This window comes from Streptopelia decaocto, assembly GCF_964273445.1.
Source record: "Streptopelia decaocto genome assembly, chromosome: 11".
NCBI classification, from domain to species: Eukaryota; Metazoa; Chordata; class Aves; order Columbiformes; family Columbidae; genus Streptopelia; species Streptopelia decaocto.
Genome location: NC_138666.1, coordinates 1,720,690 through 1,745,438, shown reverse-complemented (window position 1 = coordinate 1,745,438; position 24,749 = coordinate 1,720,690). Strand labels below are relative to the sequence as shown.

The 24,749-nt window shown below is 40.2% G+C and overlaps 1 protein-coding gene across 4 annotated transcripts in view; it reads right to left on the bottom strand.

Moving 5' to 3' along the window:
- ADCY7 (adenylate cyclase 7) overlaps nucleotides 1-24,749 on the bottom strand; it is a 53,876-nt gene that overhangs the window by 18,460 nt on the left and 10,667 nt on the right. For 2 of the 4 annotated variants that reach the window (XM_082062697.1, XM_082062699.1), the window contains exons 2-9: nucleotides 11,578-12,119; nucleotides 10,111-10,311; nucleotides 8,343-8,507; nucleotides 7,482-7,631; nucleotides 5,177-5,325; nucleotides 4,757-4,868; nucleotides 2,704-2,831; nucleotides 2,312-2,470 (exon numbers count right to left, since the gene is read on the bottom strand). In XM_082062697.1, coding sequence (XP_081918823.1) covers nucleotides 2,312-2,470; nucleotides 2,704-2,831; nucleotides 4,757-4,868; nucleotides 5,177-5,325; nucleotides 7,482-7,631; nucleotides 8,343-8,507; nucleotides 10,111-10,311; nucleotides 11,578-11,748 — 1,235 coding nt within the window. In that variant the 5' untranslated portion in view covers nucleotides 11,749-12,119. Of the gene's footprint in view, nucleotides 1-2,311; nucleotides 2,471-2,703; nucleotides 2,832-4,756; nucleotides 4,869-5,176; nucleotides 5,326-7,481; nucleotides 7,632-8,342; nucleotides 8,508-10,110; nucleotides 10,312-11,577; nucleotides 12,120-21,630; nucleotides 21,750-21,781; nucleotides 21,913-24,749 lie in introns of those variants that run through there. The other 2 variants (XM_082062696.1, XM_082062698.1) reach the window with 2 other exon arrangements.

Sequence of the window (24,749 nt, the reverse complement as noted above, 5' to 3'; positions counted from 1 at the left end):
GCAGCAAGTTTCCTGTGGTTTTCCACTTATCTCCAAAGGCAGCACATTTGTGCACCATCCACCATTTTCCATTTTACCAGGCTTCCTCTTCCCCAGATCACACATGTCAGGTCTCACCACAAACTTCTTTCCATTTAAATGACTGTGTGGATGATGTCTCAGCAGTTACTCACGCTTACTGGATTCCAGGATCAGCACATAACCCAAAGTGCTTCTGCTAAAGCTGCCTCTCCAAGACAAGCTGTAACATGCACTGTTGTACCTACCACGCTGGTGCAGAACACCCAGCACACCACACTCCATCGCCTGCATCAACAGGCCTGAGAAAATAACCTCTTCTGATCCTTCAGGCATTTACATATTAGAGAGAATTGGTCATAAATGCATTTTTAATTTTGCTTTTATGCTAGTCCTTTCTGCTTTACTAGTGTATTACATTGTTATGAATGCAAACAATGTTTAAAATGAGAAAGAAGATGAACGAGGATATTCTGTTGATGGAAATAAAATATTTATAATGCCAGAAGTTTTCCTTACAGCCTTTCTAAAGCCTTTAGAACTTCTCCAGGGAAAGGGCATTGGAACAGGCTGCCCAGGGCAGTGCTGCAGTCACCATCCCTGGAGGGTTGGACAGACGGACATGAGGTTCTCAGGACATGGGGCAGTGCCAGGGCTGGGTTATGGTTGGAGCCCATGATCTTGAGGGTCTCTTCCAACCAAAACGATTCTATGACTTATAGAAACCCAAAACGTGCATACTTCCTATTTTAAAATAAAAACCTCAAACTGCTCCCAGTGACAAAACTGCAGCTTCCAAAGGAACAGGACTATCTAACATTGGAATGGGGAATCCCAGACACATCATTTTTCTGTAGAGCAGCAAAAAATATAATGTTTGCATACCAAATATAAACCCATGCTACCTGTAAGGCTCGGTCTTCCACGAAGGGAAGGTTTACTCTGCCTGGTATTGAAACACATGATAAGGGAGTGCTTGACATGTGAAGATATAGGAAGTATTAAGTGTAATGTTTCAGAATCAGGCAGCCAACCTAAAGCAGCTTTACTCTTTAATGGATTATCAAACATAAGCATGAAGAATGTAATGGAATAAAGTTTTCAAGATTAGGCAATGGTCCAAAACGTGACTAAGAAAAGTATGTTTTCATGCCACATTCAGAGTCATGTAGTTTGCTTTACCAACAAAACAAACTTTACAACTCTATATTCTTGTTTAATCACGCTGAGTCAACACACTAAAACACTCAGCCTGGATGGTATTGCAACTGTCAGCCAAGCTCCAATTAGTTTTCTTTCTGTTTCAGTCCTCAATGCAAGAAAATAATTTGATACTCATATCCCCTTATCACTTTGCAGAAATTAATTTTTAAGCTACAAGCATACAGCTAAAAGCTGTCTGAGGCATAGAAATAATAAGAAACCCTGTAACATCACTGGTTAGAGTCACTTTCCAAGACAAACCAATACTTCGATGCTTAACATATACCCACGTGAACGCCGACTTAGAAAAAAATAATTATACTTTCCTAAATGAGGAAAATACAAAATGCTGGTGTTATATATATATATATATATATATATATATATATATATATATATATATATAACGTCCTTTTCAATAAGTGTCTTCAAAAAAAGCACCACGAATATCAACCTGAGACCCAACCCTCTGCACTGGCACCTTCCATTGCTGCTCTGCCTCAGCTTTGCCACTCAGGACAACTCAGTCGCCTTCCCACTCTGCCCATGATAAATGCTACATCAAGAGAACACGCAACAACCAACAGCTCCAAACTCTCCTTGCTCGGATGCTCCTCATCAGGCTGCATTTTCATTTCTGAGCTGGGTTTTCTTGGGGGAATGTGGTGGTGAATACAGAGTTAATATAAATCAAGTGGGACTGATCGATATATTAACAGAAATAGTAAGTAGATATGCAGCTTTGCCTTGTCAACATAAGTAGCACAGCTATTCTTTAGCTAAACTTACAAATATAGTATTATCCCTGTGTACAACGTGAATTAACTAAGTCAGCAATGTGCTGCTGAAGACACAAAAGTTTCTTCAATGAAAGGAAGCAGTCACTTGCCTAAGAATAGAATTTTATAGTTCATTGAAAACACAATCAGATAATATTAACATTTTACAGCTCTAGTAAGTACACATTTGTTCTGTTTTCATCATCCCATTATGAGGATGTGTGTCACGGCACAGTTCCAAATTCCAAACTCATAAACCAGGATTATGGAAACCACGACAGAGAGAAGCAGCACGCAATGAAGCTCCTCACCCAGGTACGCCGGCGGACTCCATCCTGTTGGCCAGGGACACGTCGTGCGACCAGACGTCGTACTGCCACTTGCGCAGGCCGATGACGCCGCACAGCACGTTCCCCGAGTGAATGCCGACCCGCATGTTGATATCCACCCCTGTGGCTTCCCTCACCTGCCTGGGGAGCGAGCAGGGTATTTATTAGAGCAGCACCTACACTTCTGATTTTGTCTCCTCCTCCTGGAGGTCTGCTCAGGTTTAGTCTCATTAAACACTTAGTGCAAAGACAAGAGACAAACTTATGACCTGATGCATAACTATCCAGCTACAGTTAATAAATACAATTTGAATGCTGACAAGAAAACTAAGAATTACTTTATTCAGTATCTTAGTGTTCTGTGCTGTACTTACTTTATTGCTTCACACATGTCAAGTCCCATTTTAACGCAGTTCCTGGCGTGAACCGGCAAAGACACAGGCAGGCCTGAGACACAGTAGTAACAGTCTCCCAAGATTTTTATTCTCATGCATTCGTTCTCCTGTGAAATTACAGTAAACACATTGAACAGGAAAAAATGAACTGCAAGCAGGATAATGACCCCAAAACTAGGACTTCTGTGTATCATTTTGAGAAAGTCAGGCCTCATTCAATCCCTGTTGAAGCAAAGCTGATTTCTTTCCCGCATCCAAATGCCCAGATGTTGCTCACTGAAGGGTAACAGAAATGACCACTTCAAGCATTTCTCAAATAAAATCATCCTACTGTTTTCTGACTTAATCCGTGGAACTGTTTGCAATTGAGAAACTATAAGTAAAAATAAAACTGTCACGGAATTTACGACATAAAGGATAAAATCTCCTTATCTGTCTTATAATCTTCATCTTTATTAACACCTGAATTCCAGGCAGTCTTAAATAACATTGCACAGTGTTGTAAAACCTGCACAGAATTCAGGGAGAAGTTCGGAATTAAGATGCTCAGCTTGGTAGCTTTGCAGAAGCAAAATGCTGGGGTTGTTTTCTTTCTAATATAACTGAGGAGGAAGTCAGCACACACTACAGTTTGCCATCACTAATAAAAAACCCACAATACTATCTGACAGCAGAAAATATTTAACCACCCAAGCTGTTCTCCCTCATCCATGAAAGCCTTAAGAGATCATCCACCATTCTCCACTATGTTAAGCCATCGAGTGGGTTCTGAGCATTGCAGCAAGTGCTGAGCTTAGACAGAAGAACCCAGGCCTAGCTTAGAGCTGCGAGACATCGGTGTCCAGCTCAGGGTCCAGCGTAGCCGTCGACTTTTGTTAGGTAATGTGAAGCCTACAACATTTTTGCATAATGGAAAAGATGATGGAGAGTAGTCCCCGGCAGAACAAAAATAGCACAAAAAGCAGGAATCTCTTCTTACAGCTCAACCACAGGGTTGCACAAGACCTTGACTCACAAAATCCAGACTTTCTTAAACCGTGCAATTGGCACACGGGAGTGAGAAATTAAAACGTATCGCTCAAAATCTAGAGTCTGTTCTATAATTGTTGCAAAAAATGACCAGATGTCTTTAACCTCAGCTTCTACTGTAGCATATAAAGCTCATGGCAACTAAGATAACGTAACTTATTCTATATGCTCTTAATAGCTGCTTCACAACAATACAATATAGTCAGTGTGACTTTCTTACTTGCCAGTACTTGAAGTTTTAATAACAACTGAATTCATATAAATACAAAGATGAGTAATGTAATACAGATATCAAAGAGGTTAACTAGGATTTTAGCCAGGTTTTAATCAGCGATATATTTAAGAATTTATTCAATGACATCCAAAAAGGTTTAATTAAAGCAATTTCACTCTGCTATATTAATTTTCGAGTTTTCCCACTCTTTTTCTGAAGAATTTTTAGAATTTCACAAAACCAAGATTTTCCAAGTCAACTGATTTTCTATTTTGTATTCAGTACACCCACATTTAGTCAATTATGAAATCAAACCAACACCTTTAAACCATGGTGAGTTCTGATACGTACTCACTAGTCTTGACTTCTGCTTTAGCAATGCTAAATTTCTAGAACCAGAATTTGGGTTGTTATTTGGTTTTTTGATGTCACACAAACTGCAGCATTTATTTTCCTAAAGCCATATTTGCCTCATAATACTAACAGAAAAATCAATGGACAGAACAGAACATATATCCAAGATTGGGGTCAGCGTTACGGGATAAAAGATATCTTTACAGAGTCAATCATACAAACATATGTATGATGCAGCCCCTGAATTGGAATTACAATAACTTGCTACATTTCCCATTTTTGTTTTAAATACTGTTTCAATGTGATTTAGCTTGAAAGCCAAAGCACTCTTCCCTTCCTGACCTGGAAGCACTGCCTTCTGTCTCACGGAAAAGACGACTTCTTTTTTCCAAAGGTGGCCTTTATCCCGACTGCACAACAAAGTGCAACACGTACCTTCGCAATCTGATCAAACTTTCCAAAAAGTTCATTCAGCATCACTACCAGCTCCTTAGGAGAACAGTCACTGGCAAGGCGAGTAAATCCTACGATGTCTGCATAAAGAATGCTAGACAAGAATAAAAGGAAAAAAACCCAGTGTAACTGAAATATGAACATATGTCTGTTTCACAGACAGCTTAAATATTAAAATGCATTTAATAGAAAGTATCTCTCTTTGGAAAAGAACTCCAGAAAAAAAAGGGTTCAATATCAAAATGAGTTTAGAAAGCAACACATGAGCTCATGACACATTATCTTCCCGCAGCTCGCTCAGGTCTGAAAATCTACCTCCAAACGTTAATTTTGCTGGACCATATACCCTCTTAAGAATCAGCACCTTATATTAATACTATTTCTTCTAGAGTTTCTACTTACCTAACATTCTGGTGCCTTTTTACATATAGACTGTGGAAGTTGTTGTCATGCATTTGCCTGTTATCATTAGTTTCCTTGAGTCGCTCTATGATTGCTAGCTTCATTTCCATAGAGATATGTGCTGGCAGGATGGATAAAAGCAAATTTTCCTAAAAGGAGAGGGGAAAAAAAAGATGCAAAATTCTCAGCACAGTAAATTTGAAACTGCAGGACTTTAGTGACTGTGAGAAGGAATTAAAACCAAAACAAAATAAACCAGCTTTATTCAAGTGGCTTTTGAGTAACGCATGTCAGGTTTTCAAGGAAGTACTTTCACATTTCTGTTCTCAACATCACCAATTTTACAGTTAAGTAAGGCTGTTGCATATTTTTCCTTTGTTCCTTGTGACCTAGATGTGCCACCTCTTTGTAACCACAAAAATTCAGCATTCAAGATTACAATTTCTGGATAAACGAAAACTTATTTTGTCCACTGATCTCAGTGTTACATGAGCATCATCTGACAAAGCTTCTGGGAAAACCTTATCTTGTGTAACGAACAATCCACGCGGTATTAAAAGCCCTTGTGAATTCTCAAATGCCGGAAAAGCAGCAACAGATACAGAAAGTGTCAAGAACATGTTGCTGCAGCTTCAATGAACCAGGAACCGATGCCACTGAAATAAAGCCTTTTGAACCGAGTGGGAATATAGACTCTTCGACTATTTTCACTGCTTTACACTGGCTTTGGCCTAAAAGCGTGTTCTTCAAAGAAGACCCTGTTAAGTTGCTGGGCAGAAGAGGAAGACAAAAAAATGGTACTTTTAATGCAGGAAGGGCTCTATGGCCCCAGAGCCAGTGTCACTGCAGCAGAGGAAATGTTGTGTGGAGCAACTACAAGCAGGAACTTCTCCAGATGACATTGCCAGCAAGGTCAACGCGTTGTGTAACTGAGTAAAACGCTGTCCCTTTGGACTGAATTGCTGTCCCCTCTTCCTGACCAGCCGAGGCAGCAGTATACAGGCAGCAGTGAGCTGACAGGGTTACTTAACCAGTGCCTGCCACCAAAAAGAAATGTATTTGGATCACAGTGGGAAGAGGGAGGCCTTGAGCATCAAGGCCTGGCCTACACCAGGTACAGAGAGCAGTTTAGTTTGAGTCTGCCCCAGAAAGAGGAACACCTCCTCCTCCAGCCTTTTAATACCAGGAGGGCAAAGCTTGGGGAGCACGTTAAACTGACAGCAGAGCCGCAGTGAATGTCACAGGCTGACACATTCCAAATTTTTCACATGAGATGATGAACGCTGAGCTGTGTTTCTCGCATCGTTTTCACAGCAAACCAGTGGGAGGCAAAAAAGGAGATTCAAAATTGTGTGATAAATTACGACCCAAATAAGACGAAAGCTCTCCATAGACTTAAGCACGTCTACACTTCAAACAAGGAACTGTAAAGAGAAAAACTCGTGCAAGTTCCCCCATCAGCCAAGGAGATCCTGCCAGGACTCCCGTGCAGGTTTGTTATCTCACCAGACCAGCACCAGGGCACGGACCGCACCAGCATTTGCTCCTTTTCGATGGGATCGTGTCAGTCCCTTTTCAGCCCCTTCCTTTTGCCTAACAACTGCTGGGCAGAGGACTGGGGACACATCAGCCTTCCAGAGGCACTGTTCTTAACCCTGCTTGTACCGGGATAAAAGAGGAAAGGCACCATAGTCTCAGCCTTGATACCTCTTTACAACCCTTGCTCAGTAAGAAATTCATGTTCCTTGCTTATTCTTGAAATACCACTGGAGTTTATGGAAATAAACAATGTCATAATCAATGTCATAATCTATTTTACAATATTTTTTTCTCCCTTAGGCTCTGACTTTCTCCTTCTAGCAAAAGAGAAACAGTTTGTGAGACAAGAAAATGCAAAGCCAAATAATACTTTGGAATTCAAAACAAAAAAACACGAGCAAAGGATGCATGAAACTAAGGGCTGAAATTACCTTATCAGTACTCTTCAGGGCATTAGGGGCATGATCTCTTAGTTACCTTGGGCCAGGCCCAGTAACAATTTCTACTAGGAAAAAGCTAACTAAAATAACTTGCAGTTCCATTCCTGTTACAAATGCTGTGATTTTCATATAGACAAGGCACAGAGAACAGCTTCCTCCCGTTAACTTCCTTCTTTTGTTACAAATGGCACAACTTTTATTTTTGACACTAGGTGGGTATCACAAAAATTGGACCGAGCCTTTCAACACGCATTAGTCACCGACCTTATACAATTATACTGCAGAAATGAAAACAATCAATTCCAAACACGAACGAGTTCACTCACTTGTTGTCTCTTTTCAATCTTCAATTTCATTCGGACCTGGATGCACTTTAATGTGTATCTATAGAGGTCCCACGAAGCGACCTGCATTTGGCGTTTGTGGAATGCGCCCATCAGATTCCCACAAAGAAAAATGACAGCATTGGCAAGGAGCTGCACAAGAAGAAAAAGATTTACCTACTGCACAACAGGCATCGATACTTCTACTAACACCTTAAAGACAATCAATCCCAGGCCACGTTCATTTTTTCTCTTACCCTGTCACACAATTAGCCAGGATATACCTGGGAAATAGGAGTTGATTTCCACACTCACAGGCATTCCTGTACCAATACACAGGAGTATAACGAAACAGAAAATTCTGCTCTATTGTTTAACATTTATTTGCAGGCTCCAGTGTTTGGTTTAGGGAGAAACCAGCCCACAAACTCATGCACCAGGGTGCCGGGTGAAGGCTGATGCACACTTGCATCATAAGAGCTGGGGTGCTTCTCTGAACACACTCTGTGAATGGGCGCTGGGGACCTGGGAGCAGCCAGGAGCTCAAATCCTGCTGTCCCACCCGTGGGCAGCGCCAGACGGACTCACACAGAGCGGGAAGAGCCATTGTGACCAACTTTGTCATATTTAGAGTAACTCAGTTAAAAAATTAAAACGACAATTCCACTTAGGTCACAAAACCAAGATTAAAATAATTGCAATTTTATGAAAGCGTGCAAAACTCATTGGGGCCAAGATCCAAATCCATGAATATGAAACATCCACATGGAAGTTTGGAACTTATTTAAACAGGATAGTTATGCCAATATGACATGGTATTATGACTAGGGTATTTAATTACTTAACCAAGTAGTATTTCCTTACCTGAAAAAGAATGGATTCCTTATTTTCCTGAGAAGTCGTGCTTACCACGATGCTTAGAACAATAATATGGGAGAGAGCAGAAAGAACGCTAATTATGACAGCACCTCTCATCCCAAAGGGCAGCATGGTATAAACTGTGAAGATTATGAATAGAAAGAATGGCACCTTTGGAAAGAAAGAGAAAGAAAAGGAAAAAAAAGAAAAAAAAAAAAAATCACACATACACATTTTTAGGTGCCTGCCAAAAATCACTATGGAACAGAGAGGAAAGTAGCAGAATTCTTGCTCATTTTCAGGTTAAACAATCAAATATTGACATTTCAAAAGCACAATTAAAAACATAAGGGTAGTGCTATAAGCTTTGAGAGGATTAGCAGCTATTTTAACCATTAGAGCTGAAGATGCACTTTGTACAACATTATCAGGAACAGTGTGTTGCAAGGAGAGCAATATAGCAATATTGAACAGAATCAGATTTCTCACCTTCTCCAAGTTATTATTCTAATTTTAACATCACCCAATCATGTCTACTCCATATTTGATTAAAAAAAAATATCCAACCAATACTTTCTGGTACTGGCACAAGAAAACAATCATTATTCCCACTAACTACACATTGAGTTGCACAGATTTTACAAAATGCACAAAGGCCCACTAAACTGCCCAGGCATCAGAAGGGAGGTCATCCCCGCATTTAAATAGTAGCTTTAATTAGTGATCAGTTCATAACTTGAGATAAAAGTCTGAAATGAACCTATTCACTTCTATTTTCTAAACTAGGGTCTCACTGTATTTTAGGTTTTAAATCAATATTAATGAATTATTACCATGTGGCAAGAACAAGACGTCTTGCAGCACTGAAAGCAGCAAAACCACATCTTGCTTCGTTACATGTTTGTACTTAGAGTTAAGAAGAGTAAACTTTGGGTTTTCCTGAGCTAATAGTTTCTTCCTTGAGCTAAAAAATACTGAATAGAAACTGTAAATATACAGTGCTGGATCCAGGCCACAATACAAATCAGATTTTGGTTGTTTAACTGATAATTTATATCTTTCTTTATTTGAAATAAAGAGGGGAAGGGGAAGAGTCAGTAAAACAAGATAAAAAGTCATTTTTAATTCATTAAAACTCTTCTGTTGACATTATGAGATCTTAGGAGGAGTTTCCTACAGATGGTGATATTTTTGGCATCCTGAAATTGCCTGTCTTCTGATCAGAGATACTAAGCAATGAACTTTAGCCACACCCCGGCTATGCCAGGATGTGTCATTAGTTCTTATTGTTCACTTTGCCTCTCCCAGTGATTTGAAAACACGCTCCCCAGGGCACACCCAGCTCTGGAGTCCTTTATCCAGTTCTCAGAGACCACTTTGACCCATAGAAATTAACACAGCAAGTACTGTTAATGAAACATTCTCTCAAATACAAATTAATAGTAATTAAGACTCAGCAAAAATCTTAAATAAAAATACAATTCCATTACAACTGAAAAATGCAATTCCCACATGGATTTACACGGTTATCCAATTTTCTCAGTTGATCTGTATTTTCGCTATAAGAAAGAACACAAACTAAAATTTACTATAATAAGCCCATACAACCAATTTAGGAAAAGGAAACTAAATCTCAATAGAAAGGAACCTAAATCTCAATAAAACATTATTATGCAGTTATAACATTCAGCGAAAAAAAAAGTATACAAACATATTCATATATGTACTGACTACCAGTTCTATACATGTACCTGAACAAACAAGATATACATACCTGTTCCCACAGTTGATAATCATTTTCTTTTTCAAAAAGAGATACATATCCTACAATTAAGAAGCAAATCCAAATCGTAACTCCAAATAACGTCAGCCATCTCCGGAATAGGGATTCAATACATAAAAGTAAGTACATGGCTGCAAATATAACGAGAGCAGCACATACTGCAATAATGAAGACAAGATGATAATGCGCTTCCTGCAAAAGCAAAACGCAAGTGTTAGATTTGGTCTAAATGTCCCCTTCAGAAAAAATGGAAAATGCATCTATGTCCTGGAAACAGCTTAGATAGATTGAAAATATCCTAACATAAGTAGTCGGGCTGTGGCAGCATTAACACTTTCTGATAGTCACGCATACAGGGGTAATATAATAAATACCATTATAAATACCCAGTCTACCCCTGTTCCACCATTATTAATTCCCAAATTAGTAGGTTTGTTTTTGTGGTTAAGCTAAGTTCTACCTACACTATATTGTACAATGCAGATGTAGCCAAACAAACACATTTAAGGAGTACACTCTGTGCTAAAAAGGAACGTAACAGCTCTTTTCCTACATTTCACAGGAGATGACTTGTAACATGAACAGTGCTGCTACTTCTTTCCTGTTTTAAGAAATAAAAGCTAAAAAGGATACAAGTGCAATTGGTAAAATTAGATTTGTTGCTAAAGAAAGACTTAAAGACACTTTATCATGAAGCATGGCATTTGGAAAGCAGCCTTTGAAGGCAATGAAGGATTATAACAGCTTCCTTATTACCTTTTTACAACATTATCTTCAAATCATCTCCCCTTTTTACCAGCTGCCAACTGGGCTGGCTTGAAGAAGACTTAATTTCTTTACAGAAAATCATATTACACTACACAACAAAAAGTTCTTTAAGCTGCATCTTTCCTGTGTCTATAGGATCTCTGTTCTTTGCGAACTATTGATTCAACAGATGCAACTGTTGATTCCTGTTGTGCTTCTATTACCAAAAAAAAAAAAAAAAAAAAAAAAAAAAAAAAAAAAAAAAAAGAATGAATATATAGAAATCCTTAAAAAGAAATCACCTCAGGAACTCATAACCAATGGATCGCTATATTATTTCACATTTCTTAGATGACTCTAAAAAAATATATGAGAAATGCAGGACATTTTAACTTACTTTCTTGCTCCTTCCTTAGCCCCTTTACTACCTATCACAGCTGTCATTTAGCATAGAATATTATTTGGTCATAACATATAGTAAGGAAAGGCAACCCTTGTATTAACTGTGCGTGCACCTGACAACACTGTCTCCTCTCCTCGTGTCCCTACAAAAACACACACCGCACTACATACATCCTTGATGCCTTTCAACACCGCAACTTCAATACCGTGTAGCTCACAAAATTATTAACCCGAAATGTTTTGTGTGCTGTTACAGCGATTCCTCATCACCTCTGAAAATATCGAACACAGAGAAAAACGTGTACTCACATCAGTGACAAAAAAGATGATGATGAGAGTCATCCAGAAGATGATGGCGATGAAGAGCAGGAGGAGGAGGAGGGGGTGCTGCTGGCTGGTGTAGCGGTACTTCTCGTAGAGCGGGTCCGAGATCCTGCACTCATCGCTTTCGTTGAAGAAGTATTTCCCTTTAGCTGGCATCTTCTCCCAGATCGGCCGCTATTCCTCTGCGTTCCCAGCGCCCGCAATAAGACACGGCCGAGGCTACCGCTTCAAAGAGAAGTTTTGTCTCTTCGCTGCTGCCTCTGCGACCTGCAGGCACAGTGAGTAACCCACGATCTCTGATTTTACTTCTCATGAGCATTAACTTCAGGTTTCCAACGCAACCAAAAGCAAAAGAGTTAGCCCTCCCCAAAGCCACGGGCAATTCATCAGCAGCTCTATGCAGGAATCTCGGGATCAACTTGTACTTGTGCAGAACAGGAGTTTTTGGTATGGGGCTTTTTTAATTATTATTTTGCAATTCTCCAGCTCCTTTCCATAAGCTTGAATGTCACTTCCCGGGATGAACTCTGCAAGAGACAGTGTTAATGTATTTAGGTAAGCGTACACAGTGTTCCCCAAGATTAAAAAGAAAAGTACATTCCTTCAACTTCTTATTAAAAGGCAAAGAAGATGAGAAAAGAATACAGCTGTTCAAGCCAAAATTCATTACACTTTTTCTTATCAAGATACTTAACATCTAGTTCTAGATATTTAATTCAACTCTAATTAATAGCATTTCCAAGGCAATAGGTGTGTTCTGTTAACAATGAACATTAAGGAATGAAATGTATTGTTAATTACTAACGAGCAATGTTTTCCAAATAGATTCATGAATACAGTTCACCCCATGCCAAGAGACGTAAAACAAAAAAAGGCAGGGCGATGGGACAGAGGGAAGCATGAAAAACAGCATTTCAGAAGAAGTCTTATTAAAACTTGATAACAGAACAACAGCTGCTTTGGTTCTTGACTGCGGTCACCATGGTGCCCGAGGCCGCTGCTCTGGGGAGAAAGAACTCGCTCAAAGACGTGCAGAAAAGCCAAATCCAGACAGTTACTCTCAAAAGGCAAAGTGCTCAACCACACTCGTGTTCAGACTGCACTCACACGGCAACCTGGAGCGGTGTAAGGGAAAAGGCTTCAGAAACCGTAATAAATGATCTAGCCTGTGTAAATAGAGCCAAATACCAGCGGACTACCCGGTTATTAGTGACTAGATATACCAATACTGAGACTGGACAAAAAAAAAAAAGTGAACTTTTGCAGGAAAATGAGTTACTACAACTTCTTGGCCAGAGTTATCACAAACTTGGATTAATCACAAAAGAAAAAAGGCCATGTTGTATGCCTTTTATTCAGTAACACCCCGAATACATATTAAAAACTGAAATAAAACTGAAGACACCTTTCAGTACATTTTTTCCCCTGGTGCAGTTAATGATACACCTAATACCTCACCTGTACTGGTTATTACCGAACTTTTCTTCATAATAAAAGGCTTCCAATTTTTCACCTGAAAAAAGAAATAATCTTCTGCATGTGCATACTGATGCTCCTGCAAAGGTGTGTGAACGCAGCTTAGAAATCACTGACACTGAGACGAGATGCCAAGAAGAAACCGAAACATTCAAATCACGCCCTAATGCATTTTCCAAGTCATACAGGTGACTGAAGAGTTACTTGACGTCCAGAAGTGTATTTTCAGAATAAAAACTATGAAAAAGTTCTTTAATATACCTGCAGAAACATGATTTTGAGGGTAATGTTTATGATAATATGTATTCTGAGAGGCAGCTTTATTTTTCCAGTTAGCAGAACCAAATCCATTATCTAAAAATAACTATTACTTGTTAAGCAGTAAGGTATTTGCAATTATGAGAGGCAAGTAATCATGTCTTGGGCTACTTAATACTGAAACTCAAGAAAAATGACTTCACAGCTTGCTTTCTAGAATTTATTCTTCTATATCCATGAAAAAATAATACAAGGGACAATCTCTGTTCTATAGAACTGTATCATGTGGCTGCGGCTCAATTATTCAATGCTCAAAAGACGACGAGATGCCAATTGTCAGCTTTAATATTATTTAAGAGTTTCACAGGACACCAAGTTGAAGAGACACGTCTTGATCCATTTTAATAAAAAACAGATTGCTGCCTCTTGATTTGTCTATTCCTCCACTGATCTCCACGGACATACTTTACAAGTAATTGTGGATGACTCCTGGGTCATGGCATTTTCTTCTCAAAACTCTGTAAGGTAAAGAAACCCCCAAGCAGTAGTGATGTTACCAAGAATCTATAATACACTGTATAAATGCTGCTTTAAGATGAATAATTCAACGCTGAATTAGTTTCAATTTGCATCCCATGTCCCACTGTCACCCCCCTTTCTAAAAAGGGCCACAGAGCAACTCGTGCTCTTTCAGTACAAGTATTTTTAAAGTTGCAAATTACTTGCAACACACAAAACTAGCTATTTGAGAATCATGCAATTATGCATTAGTTGAATAAACACATTTTCATACCTGACAAGCATAATGACCAGCCAACCATCATCTTACAATCCAAAACACACACTCATATTGGTATGGGAATTGTTATTTCAGCTCCAAAACCACTATGAACACTTAAGCAGCTTTTCACCTTTTTTTAAAAAAAAAAACATTACTGGCATCACCTCTTTCCAGTAACATAAAAGTGAACCTTTTGTTTAAGAAACTTGCATAGATTTAGCTGAAATTCACCACTTTTTGTGCCCTTCTCTGAATTCTTTTAGCAACCTTCTGAAAATGCAGAAGACAGAGTTGAGAGAGAGAAGATTCTGTCTTGTGGATGGCATCACACACCAGCGCAATCATCAGTTGAACACACTCCTGTTTGTAAGTTTAAGGATCACGTGGCCACCGTGCACCACAGCATCGCTTTTGCTTTTTTTGGTCATTGTTTCTTGGAGCTTTGCCATTCTGACACCGCAGGCGAGGTGTAACCCTGAGATGGCAACCGCCCACAAACCCCAAACCTCTCCCAGCAGCACCAAGCCAGCCGGGGACTGGATCTGGGCTGCCGCCATAAAACCATGGGCCTCTGCTCATCAGTTTACCCAGAAACTGCCTCGTTTCTTCAGAAGCTTTCACTGTGTTCTGAAGAATCAGAAAGGAGAAGGAACGATTTGTCAACGAGATTAGAATATATAAGGAACAACCCCAGCAGTTTGGGCTGCAAGCTGCACGGAGAACACACGGCAAGGTCCAGCAAACAAACCAACACGATTTAGTCAGCTCTAGGTGAGCTCCACAGCTATCTGCATGCCTATTAACATGAAAAACATTTGTTCAGATAAATAAATTTGCCCAATGAATACATAAGAACAAACACTGGACACGTGACAGGCATAAAAAACTGGACAACAGGATTCCTTCCAGAACATGAATCAGAAGAGCCAGAGCCTTCCAAACCTCTGCTTCAGGCCACTGGGAACACGGTTGGGTTCGGGTCCAACAACAGAAACTTCTCTGGGTAAGTGCTGGGCACGAGCTGCACACACATGCAGCCACCTTCACTTGCAAGCAAAAAAGAACATTCATATCCCCCACAAATCTGGGTATTTCCGACCGGTCTATGCTTTCCTTCCCATAAACAGGAATTTTCAAGCATTGCTAGACTCTCCAGTCTCCTACCGACAAAACCATGGGATTTTGTTACAAATAATTTGAAAGCAAACATTTCATTAGGCTGCTAGGCTTGGACTGGGGCTCTTTTGTTCTCTCAGGCTACTTAAAAGTGTCCACAGCGCTTTGTGTCAATACACAACCTTTTCTGAAGAATTGGCCAGGACTCAACAGTTGCAGAACAGACACGACGGTACCACAGAGCCTATAGAGACCAAGCGTGTTAAAGAAAACCAACTGAAATGCGATATCATGGGCTACACCAACAAGCTGCGCTACAAAAGTCAGAGAAGCCTCTTTCTTTTGCAGTTTGCTCAAGATAAGCAGCTATAAAAAAAAGCAAGTCTCTTCACAAGGAAAACTAATCTGGGAACGTGCATCACCCAGACCAACCCTTTGCTGCAGAAAGCTCAGGGCAGACAAGGCAAATCAGCTGATGGGGTGAGAACACGAGAGGTGATTTTTGTCTCCCAGCAATTCATTCAGCCCAACCTGTGCATATTCCAACAAGCATAGATGAAGCAAGCACTGAACAGCCAGGAAAAATCAAGTTGATTTTTCTATCAACTTGAAATAGAATCACATCAAATTCTTGCATTTTGTAAGCCCATTGAAAGTTCTCACTGCAAAGGTCTTATTTGTTTGAAACAATAATGAACAGGCAAATGCTGTGAAGATCCAGGCTTCTCAAGATGCTTCTCAGAATATATTGAGATGAAAAGTTTGGGTTGATTCTTTGTCCTGGTAATAAGTAAAAAGAGTCTTGCCCCTGGGCCCCAGCTCTGTTGACCAGCAGTAGTTAGTGATCACTAACCAGCAGCTCTTCGTTTGAGCCCCAGGGACCTTTCCTGCTGTTTGGACAAGGGTCTCATCTCCACAAAGCCCCCAGACCCCAGCGCCTGCTTGGAGCCGAAGGCAAGATCCGCTTTGCTACACATATCTGTCCCAGTTACCTCTTGGTCATCCTCTCTCCACCCAGAGCTCACGGAAGCAGCAGAGGCCCATCAGTTTTCCCCCACAACATGCAGGTGCATTTCTTTCAGGCACACCACATTGGGCCTTTTTGGTTTGTTAGGGGTTTTTTTTCTTTTTTTAAAGTACTGTAGGTCGCGCATCAGCCCAAAGGGTGTTGACGCATGGGGTAACTCCAACACTTTCCTCCCCAGCAAACAAAAACTGTTCTTGGGATGGATCTCCTCTATCCTCTATATTTGCAGAGCATGAGTGGTTTCCAGGCACCAGCGGGGTTGTGGGCTGGGGAGCGGATCTGGCAGACCTGCACCCTCCTGCCTGCTCTCCACACACAGGACATGCTGACGGACACGCCGACGGACAGCAATCGCATCATTCTTCCCTCTCTTGGCACAGTTACTCACAGCAGCTCCTGACCACATCCATGCCTTTCCAAACGGGATCCAAGTACTTTGCAGTTCTGTTCTTCATTTCAGAACTACCGAGGTACTCACAAACACAGCCACAGTAACCGCCTGGACAATTGTAAATTATTCTTTCATCTAGCTGTTCGTTTGCCAAGGACTCAAGTCCTTCTCACTTAAAGCTGCATGTTTAATAAAAAGCAGTCTTACCCATGAAATATTAAAATGAACCCCAACAGCAAGTGCCAAGTGAAATGATATCATTGCCTTATTCCTCTCAATAACTCCTGCAGAAAAGCAAGCAGAGCCTGTTTTCCATCTTTAACTACAACGCCATTTTGATTTCCATTCCATCTTTTGTTTCACACAAACGACAACAGTGTTTCTGAAATTACTTTAGCAATTTCCATGACAAGAATCATTGCTGACCGTAATTACCCATTAGCAGATATTAAAAGGGAATCAGGAATCTATAAACATCCAGTAGAATAATTGAAGGAGATTAGTAGGTGAATTATGAATCTCAGGCAAAGAAAAAAACCTCCAGTCTAGTGAGGCACACGACTAATTCAGTGTAGGAAATGAACACTGGCAATACCATTCACAGCAAAGACAACACTTCTTCCTTTCAGACTTTGCTTCCCAATGCCAGCCTGCAGCTTCTCCGGCTCATACAAACATACCAAATGCAGAACAGATGCATTCTTAATCACCTATCCGGTAGCAGTGGTGAGTATTACTTGCACAGGTAAGTTTCTTTACAAAGGTAAACCTTGTTTTTAGATATTTTTTGAGGGTTTTCATGTGAGATTTCATGTTCCTTAATTATGTTTAATTTCTGAAGCTCTCCTTCTGCAATACAGAAAAATCTTCCTTATATTTACCTTCTGTTTTCTTACCAAAAGTGATCATAACCTCCTTCAACACATCATCACTCAAACCTGTATTTACATTAAAATGCCAAATCAATACAAAAAAGCAGTGTGTCATTTGGAAAACAAGAAATTAAAAATAAGAATATCAGGAGATAGAAAAAAATCCCACTACATGTCAGAAGAATGAGTGTAAAATACAGCACTATAGCACCCAGGCCATGCCCTTGAACACAGAGTCACGGCAATGACAGCGCTATATATACTGCAAAGAAAGTGTTGAAACGGAACTTTTTCAGTTCACATTCGTATTTCAGTAGATTGCTCCTTCTCGTGACATCTGTTCTGCTATAGCCTTTAAAACAGGAATAACCCGCTGTGTGATTTGAAGAGTTTTTCAGCCACAAGTGCAGAGGGAAGATGTGACGGAAGAGGCCGGTTTCACAAACATGTGAGCCCAGCATTCCAGTGTTTGGAAAGGCAAAGCAAACCACGAGCAGGAAAGTAAGAGCCGTTCAGTTGACTCAGCACTTCTCACAGGTCCATAGCCTCCCAACACCAGGAACATCACTTCTTTTTGTTTGTCACTCATTTTTAAATACCGCTATGTTTACAGGATGTGCTTTGAGGAAAGACGTTACAGCCACAGAAAGAAATCTCTACAGTGCTGATCCAGGTAGGACAGAGAAATGGTGACAGCAGGTGGCTCAGGAAATGGAAGATTTGTAATTTAAGACTAGCAAGCTCACAAACTAAGAGAAAAATAATCCATACAACCAGATTGGTGCAACTGAATTACATGGAAGGGTTTACTACTGTTCTAAGCTAGTTTATTGTGCAAACACATGATGGTTCAACCAACAAATCTATTAAACCTTATAATTAACTGCTGGGTCTGGCTCAGCAAGGGGAAGAAAGAAAAAAAAAAAAAAAGGCCTTTTATAATAGTGGTTTTCATAAGCAGCAAACTCCAGGGTGTAAAGAGATACATCACACCAGAAGGGAATTGAGCTGTGCTTTGCATCTTTCATAATCCAAGGTGTGTGATTATTTCATGATTCCCAGACTCCCTGCCACATCTTACAGATAGATTTTCTGACTTGAGCAGGTTTAAAATTGAACTTACTGCTACAGAAGTCAATATCCCACTTACTTACACTTACACTTTAAGTTTTCAGTGACTTATGTGAAATTCATGTCTCTGAACAGAGGCCTCACAAGTCAGGATAGCTTTTCATTGTGTAATTTCAGTTTAATTATATCAAAAGTAGAATGTTTGTGCAGCTATTGACAGTAATAAAAGCTGCAATATTAAGCTATATAAACTGCAGGAAAAAAAAAAAAAAACAAACACAAACACAGAACATTTTACCCTAAACACTGTGGTGAAAAATCACTTAAGCTGAGGTAGGAATAGGGATGGAGTGTGTGTGTAAGCCTCAATAATTTCTACTATAATACCTCTGATTTTTACAGATATAGAAATCCCTGATATTTCCAGAAGATTTTTTTTTAAGGAAATAATGTATTACACTAGGTAATACCCTATATTGAAATTGGTAATAAGAAAGAAAAAACACTTCAAAAAAGGTAGGTTTAAACTGCCAACAGTTTGTTATCAGACATTATCATTTCGGATAGAGAATTATAAGCATTTGGCAACCCAAAGTGCTCAGGCTGACAAACTTCCTAAGCTCAAAATAATGACTTATGTCCACCTAGAATGAAACTTCTCTCATTTGTGTAGTGATATTTCAAACATGCCTCAGCTTTTCCACCTCACTAAAGCAACCGAGCAGCACAAACTGCTGATGTGACAGAGCCAGGGTACAAGGACGTGACCTGACTCTTCCAACTATGGGTAGATATGCCCACAGATGCTCAAAAATGAAGAAAAAACAATTAAAACCCCACTGCAAACAGGACTGTAATGGGCATAACACATTACTCTTATTTTTTTCCCCCGCCTCACTTAGTTATTTAGGGGGCGTGTTACAGTTCAACATGGAAATGCATCTTTCCCACCCCAAGGGTAAATAGTCTGTTTGCACAGAGCAGGTGCAATCATCATATGGCAAAGGGATAAGGGCTGCACTATAGGTGGGAAGAAGATAAAACCTGTCCTCAGCAAGATAAGAAATCCTTTGCTATTTAGGTTCAGTCCAACTAAACCCAGTAAAACAGAGAAAGAGGCTCAAAGATAAACACCTCTCTCTCCTATCTACTATACTTCCATGCTACCAAAGTCAGTAGAAATACACACAGGCAGCTGAAATTCAGCTAATGTGCTGATGTCAACACTACTTTGGTTTATTCAGGGTTTTTTTCCCCCAACCTCTAATTTTTCAGATGAACTAACATGGATACGTACACTGCAGATATGTCACTGAATAGTAGGTAATGGACTTTTAAGGCTGCTTAAAGCAGAAATCAGCACTATATCCCTACTGTACTTTATCAGTACAGAGTTCTATTACAGAACCAAGTATTTTTTTGAAAGTGATTTTGCAGAACACCATAACAAAAACGCAAGAATAAACCACAATGTAAGAACAATATCACCTGTGTCTGCTGCCAAAGGCCAAAATGGTTGTTTCTATCCAAATTTCTGCTTATTCCACAATATCATCTGTATCTTTCTTCAGATTAGCGTTGCTCTGAGGCAATCAGACCCTCTGGCAATCCCATTTTGGAAATAAACCGCGGCCCAAGACCAAGAGATGGACAACAGGAAGAACACGATTGTGCATCAGTACCTGGAGCAGCGCACTGCAGGCTGATATTACAGTACAAATGGTTTTGTTAAGGTATAAATTGCCCTTTAAGTTTAAAAAAGCAAAGTCTTCATACTATTTATGAAACAAAGGAGAAGGGGACAGATTAAATCCAATATCCCCTTTACTTAATGACCAGTGCTGCAAGAGTAACTCCTAGCAAGTACATGTTTTAAAAAAAAAAAAAAAAAAAATCTTATTTCTATATACTATTTATTACGAGGGAATTTTAATGTTCCCCAAACTTCTTTACATGTCAACTATGCAACATTTGTTACACCAGCACATCCGTACTTCACAGCCAAAAAAACTAAAACCAAAACTAACACTTGCAATAAGGAAGTTCCCTCCCTTGGAGGTTAAGTATTAAAAACACCACCAAGGAGACATACCGACGCTTCTGATAAAAGCGATATTTCTGCAGTCATACCCTACCTCAGGACACAACCACAGCCAAACACACGCAATTCTTTTTAAAAAAAGTTTTCCAAAACACAACATTGGGTTTAGGAAAGGTCCTTAGTGGACTCATTTGGAAATAAAATGATAATGGGATGCAAACCTCTGAAATCTTGTATTTTCAGTCCCACTTGATGGTAACACACACTTCAAAATTGTTAGGAGTTGTCTAGTGACGGGTGAGCTCTCCTGGAGCATGGAAAGGGCCGAGCCACACCGACACAGCCAGAAAACCAGAAACCAAACATGTCTCATGGGATCTTTTTTTCCACACTAAGTTTCAATTGTCCACTAAGATAACGGCATGTCTGAACACAGATTAATCACTATCATTCTTCGTGTTTCATCTTATCATTTTCAGAGCTCTGCCTGATAGCCAGCCCTGCTGCTCCCAGCTCCAGCGGGCCACTGGAAACCCGCACCATGGAAAGCACTGACTGGCCAAGGGAAATGTGGGTATCCCACCTGGCAGACACTTTTAAATTAAGTTCTCCTTAAGCAGCTCTATCCTTTGGATTTGCCAATACTAAGTCCAGTTAACTAGTATTAAAATAGAACTAGTTAATCCGAAAAACCTGAAATAATATGATAGTTACAGCGAAACTTCAGGATCTGGCAAAAGTCACTTTTCTAAAGAGCTATGCAGTTACTGCCTCAAAGTAATGTGAAGCCCATGGAACTCCACAAAACAGCGAAGTATAATACGCATCCACGGCCCTGGGGAAAGTTATCACCGATCAGTATTGACCAATCCCCATGGCTGTGCCAGTCACAAAGCTGTTTTCACCTGGACTGTCATGCTGCGCATAACAGATTACGCTGGGGCTTTATGGCCCTAAATCGTACTGAAACTACTGATAAAAAACACGCGTTCGTTGCTTGCTTACCATTACAGGCCGCAGGATTCACCAGCACAAGTCGTGTTTCTCTGCTTCACTCCGGTCTGTCCAATCATTTTAAATTCCTGCAGCAGAGCGAGTGCAGCCCCCTCAGGTCCAATCCTTGACACCAAATGTTTGACGTATCACACACACTAACCTGCAACAAGATGGGGATTCTTCCCTCCAAGGATCACTGCCAGCATTCACAATGCTTCTATTTCTTCCCCTTGTAGTTCAAGGAAGAAAAAACTACTCAATCTTCATCTCAATATATTATGAAGCTTTTACGTAGAGAATCAATAGAAGAAAAATATACTGAGATACACTGCAGCATGAATGTAACTTGATTGAAATACTTAATGCTAGTTGGAAATGTCTGAGAAGAATGCTGAAGACTGAGCAGAGGTATCATCTCTATGTTAACAGATCCCAATGCTTTTCAGTCAAGGCCCGTGTGACAACGTCTTACTAACTTCTACAGCACTCTTCATAAATGAAGCTGTAAGATTTATTACACACAAGATCAAATATTAGCAACTGAAAAAACACCCCAGCGATAAAAGCTTGAATAAAACAATGTATAATGCAAAACAGCATAAAATATTGTTTGGGATTTTGGATCACAGGTCAGTGAATATGACAATACAGCAGGAAAATCAGCTTAAAAAAACAACAAACACAATCCCTCCCTGCACCTTGCAGCTCTGGATAAAGGCTCATCTACTGCTAGTGTGGAAACGAAGAGATTCTGCCCACTAGGTTTGCTTGTCTTGGAGCACGAGAAGGATAGAAAGGCACATCCCTAAGCTGTTGTGAACAGAAAATTTTATCTCCAGGTAGGCAGACAGTCAGAACACATGGTCGGGTTATCATCCTTAAATTTAGCACACCAGCAATCTAGCAGGGGAATCCATACCATATTAACAGCTTTTGGCTTGATCTTCCTCTCTCCCTACACTTCATCATCTTCACACACACTCTGGGAACAACTGTTAAGATGTGACAAGATGCCACAGAAGTTGAAAACCTCAGCAAAGCCCCAGGCACCAGCAGGAGCCACTGGCACTCGCTGTTCATTGCTGGAAGGCACACTCGCCACTGACAGAACCAAGGCGGGGAGTAAATGGTTATTCAGCAGTGCTGAAACAATGACCCAGAGGAGGAAACCAGAATTAAGATGTTAGTGGGAAACCTGATACAAGCTAAATAGCCATGCTGGGAAGGGAGCATATCAACGTGTACTTTGTTGTCCACCGCAAAGCTCTATCACTAGAGACCCACTTTGGAAACTGAAAGGCGAGTGAAACTGCCAAATAATCAGGCACAAAATCAGAGTGGATGCAAAGTATTTCTTTGCAAAAAGAATTCAAATAAACCTACAGTAATTTTCTGTTAAATTTTTGCTGGGATATACGAAATACTTTAATCATCACTCAAAAAACCCACAGTGGGTTAAATGTCCAGCTCATACCTGAGCCCTGGGACAGTCGTGACCAAGTCCCCTTGCCTTTTGGCTGGAGTTAGCTCCATCTAGCCAAGCCCAACAGACATCGGTATTTAGTCAAAGTCAGGTGGAAACTGGAGATGAAAAAGCTCAAGATGCTGACAAAGTCTTCTGGCAACCTTGGATGCAGATGACAGAGGGGAAAAAAAACCAACCACAATAAGGCATCTTGCAGAGTTCATCTGAAAAGGCAGATACAAATCTGCTGTGTTCGTGTGTGTGTAAAAGCAGATAAAACCAAGACTTGGTTTACCTCTGTTACATGTTCAGTCTGGAATGCCCAAATCAGCTGCTGCTTTACTTTCACCTTATCACGTAAGCAATATGAAGAACGGTAAGCAGTCAAGAGGTGCCTCGTGTTCCTTTGAAATGGACTGGTGCTGTCTGGAGAGCAATACTGGGCAGCGCTTTACTCGTTTGCAAATAGTCAGGGTGTCCCAGAAATGTCATCATGCCTTTTAGAAAAATATACTATGACAGTTCTTAAAAATCAGCCCAGAAACACCACTATTCAGAGACCTCAGATGAGGAGCTAGAGGACCTAGAAGTGTTGTTTTCAATGTTCACAAAGGTCCTTAATTGTAGTAATTTGTGCTTGCGACATACCTAGTTAGCTTTTAAAGAATTAATTTAAGGACTGTGCCACTTTCAAAAAGTTTCACTGATTTTTCTCTTGATGATTTTTTTACAGATGTGCCTAAAAACATCACTTCCACCAGAGCCCCTGATAAAGAGTTGTATCCAAGAGTCACTTCAGCTGCAGGGGGATCAAGCTGCTCCTCCCCAAGAACTGTTCTTGGGATCAGGTCCTGAGGACAGTAAAGAAAAAAGAACAATAAAATTCTCTAGAATATGTAAGTGCAGCTCCCAGCAGCACAGAGAGCAGCCCGCCAATAAACAGTGAGTTTCCAGCAGTAAAGTGACACTTTGGCACTTTGAGCCAATTTTTGATCTGCAAGACAGACAAACCTCCGCATTCAATGCCGACCACAGGCGCCTATTTCCCCAGCAACAGCTCGCAGCCCTTTTTCGTTTTGACTGAAGCACGTTTAAGTGGTTCCATTCCAAGCACCGCACCTTGCTGCTCTAACAGCAGCTGCTTTTCACACCCACCAATTTGTTATTTGCCCAGTATTGAGCTGGTGGATGAATGCTGCGCCTGCAGCACACAACGCCTTTATCATGTCTTTTTAAAAAAGGTAGCCAAACTTTATCCAAATAAAACTGGTCAAAAGTGAAAAAAATCCTGCAGTATTTAAAAAAAAAGCCAATTTCTTCCTTTTGCTCCTTAGTATCACCCCGATCTGTTACTACTGTCAAGATTTCTCCTTCAGTTTAGGTTTGGAGTATTAGAACACGAGGACATGACAATAGTTCTTGATTAATTTTAGGGAGACTTCATTAGCTTTAAGAAACAAATTTCACATGACAGGAACTCCAGAATGGAAGGATGGATTATTTTTGTATTATGAAATCCCAGATTTATCATACTTCACCAAATGTAACACTTGTTTAGAGCAAAGACTTCCAAACTTGTATGATTCTGCCCAGTTTTATGCAAAACATCTGCTCATTGATCATTCACCAGCATATTAAATAGACCGTGGAAATCCAGATTTCC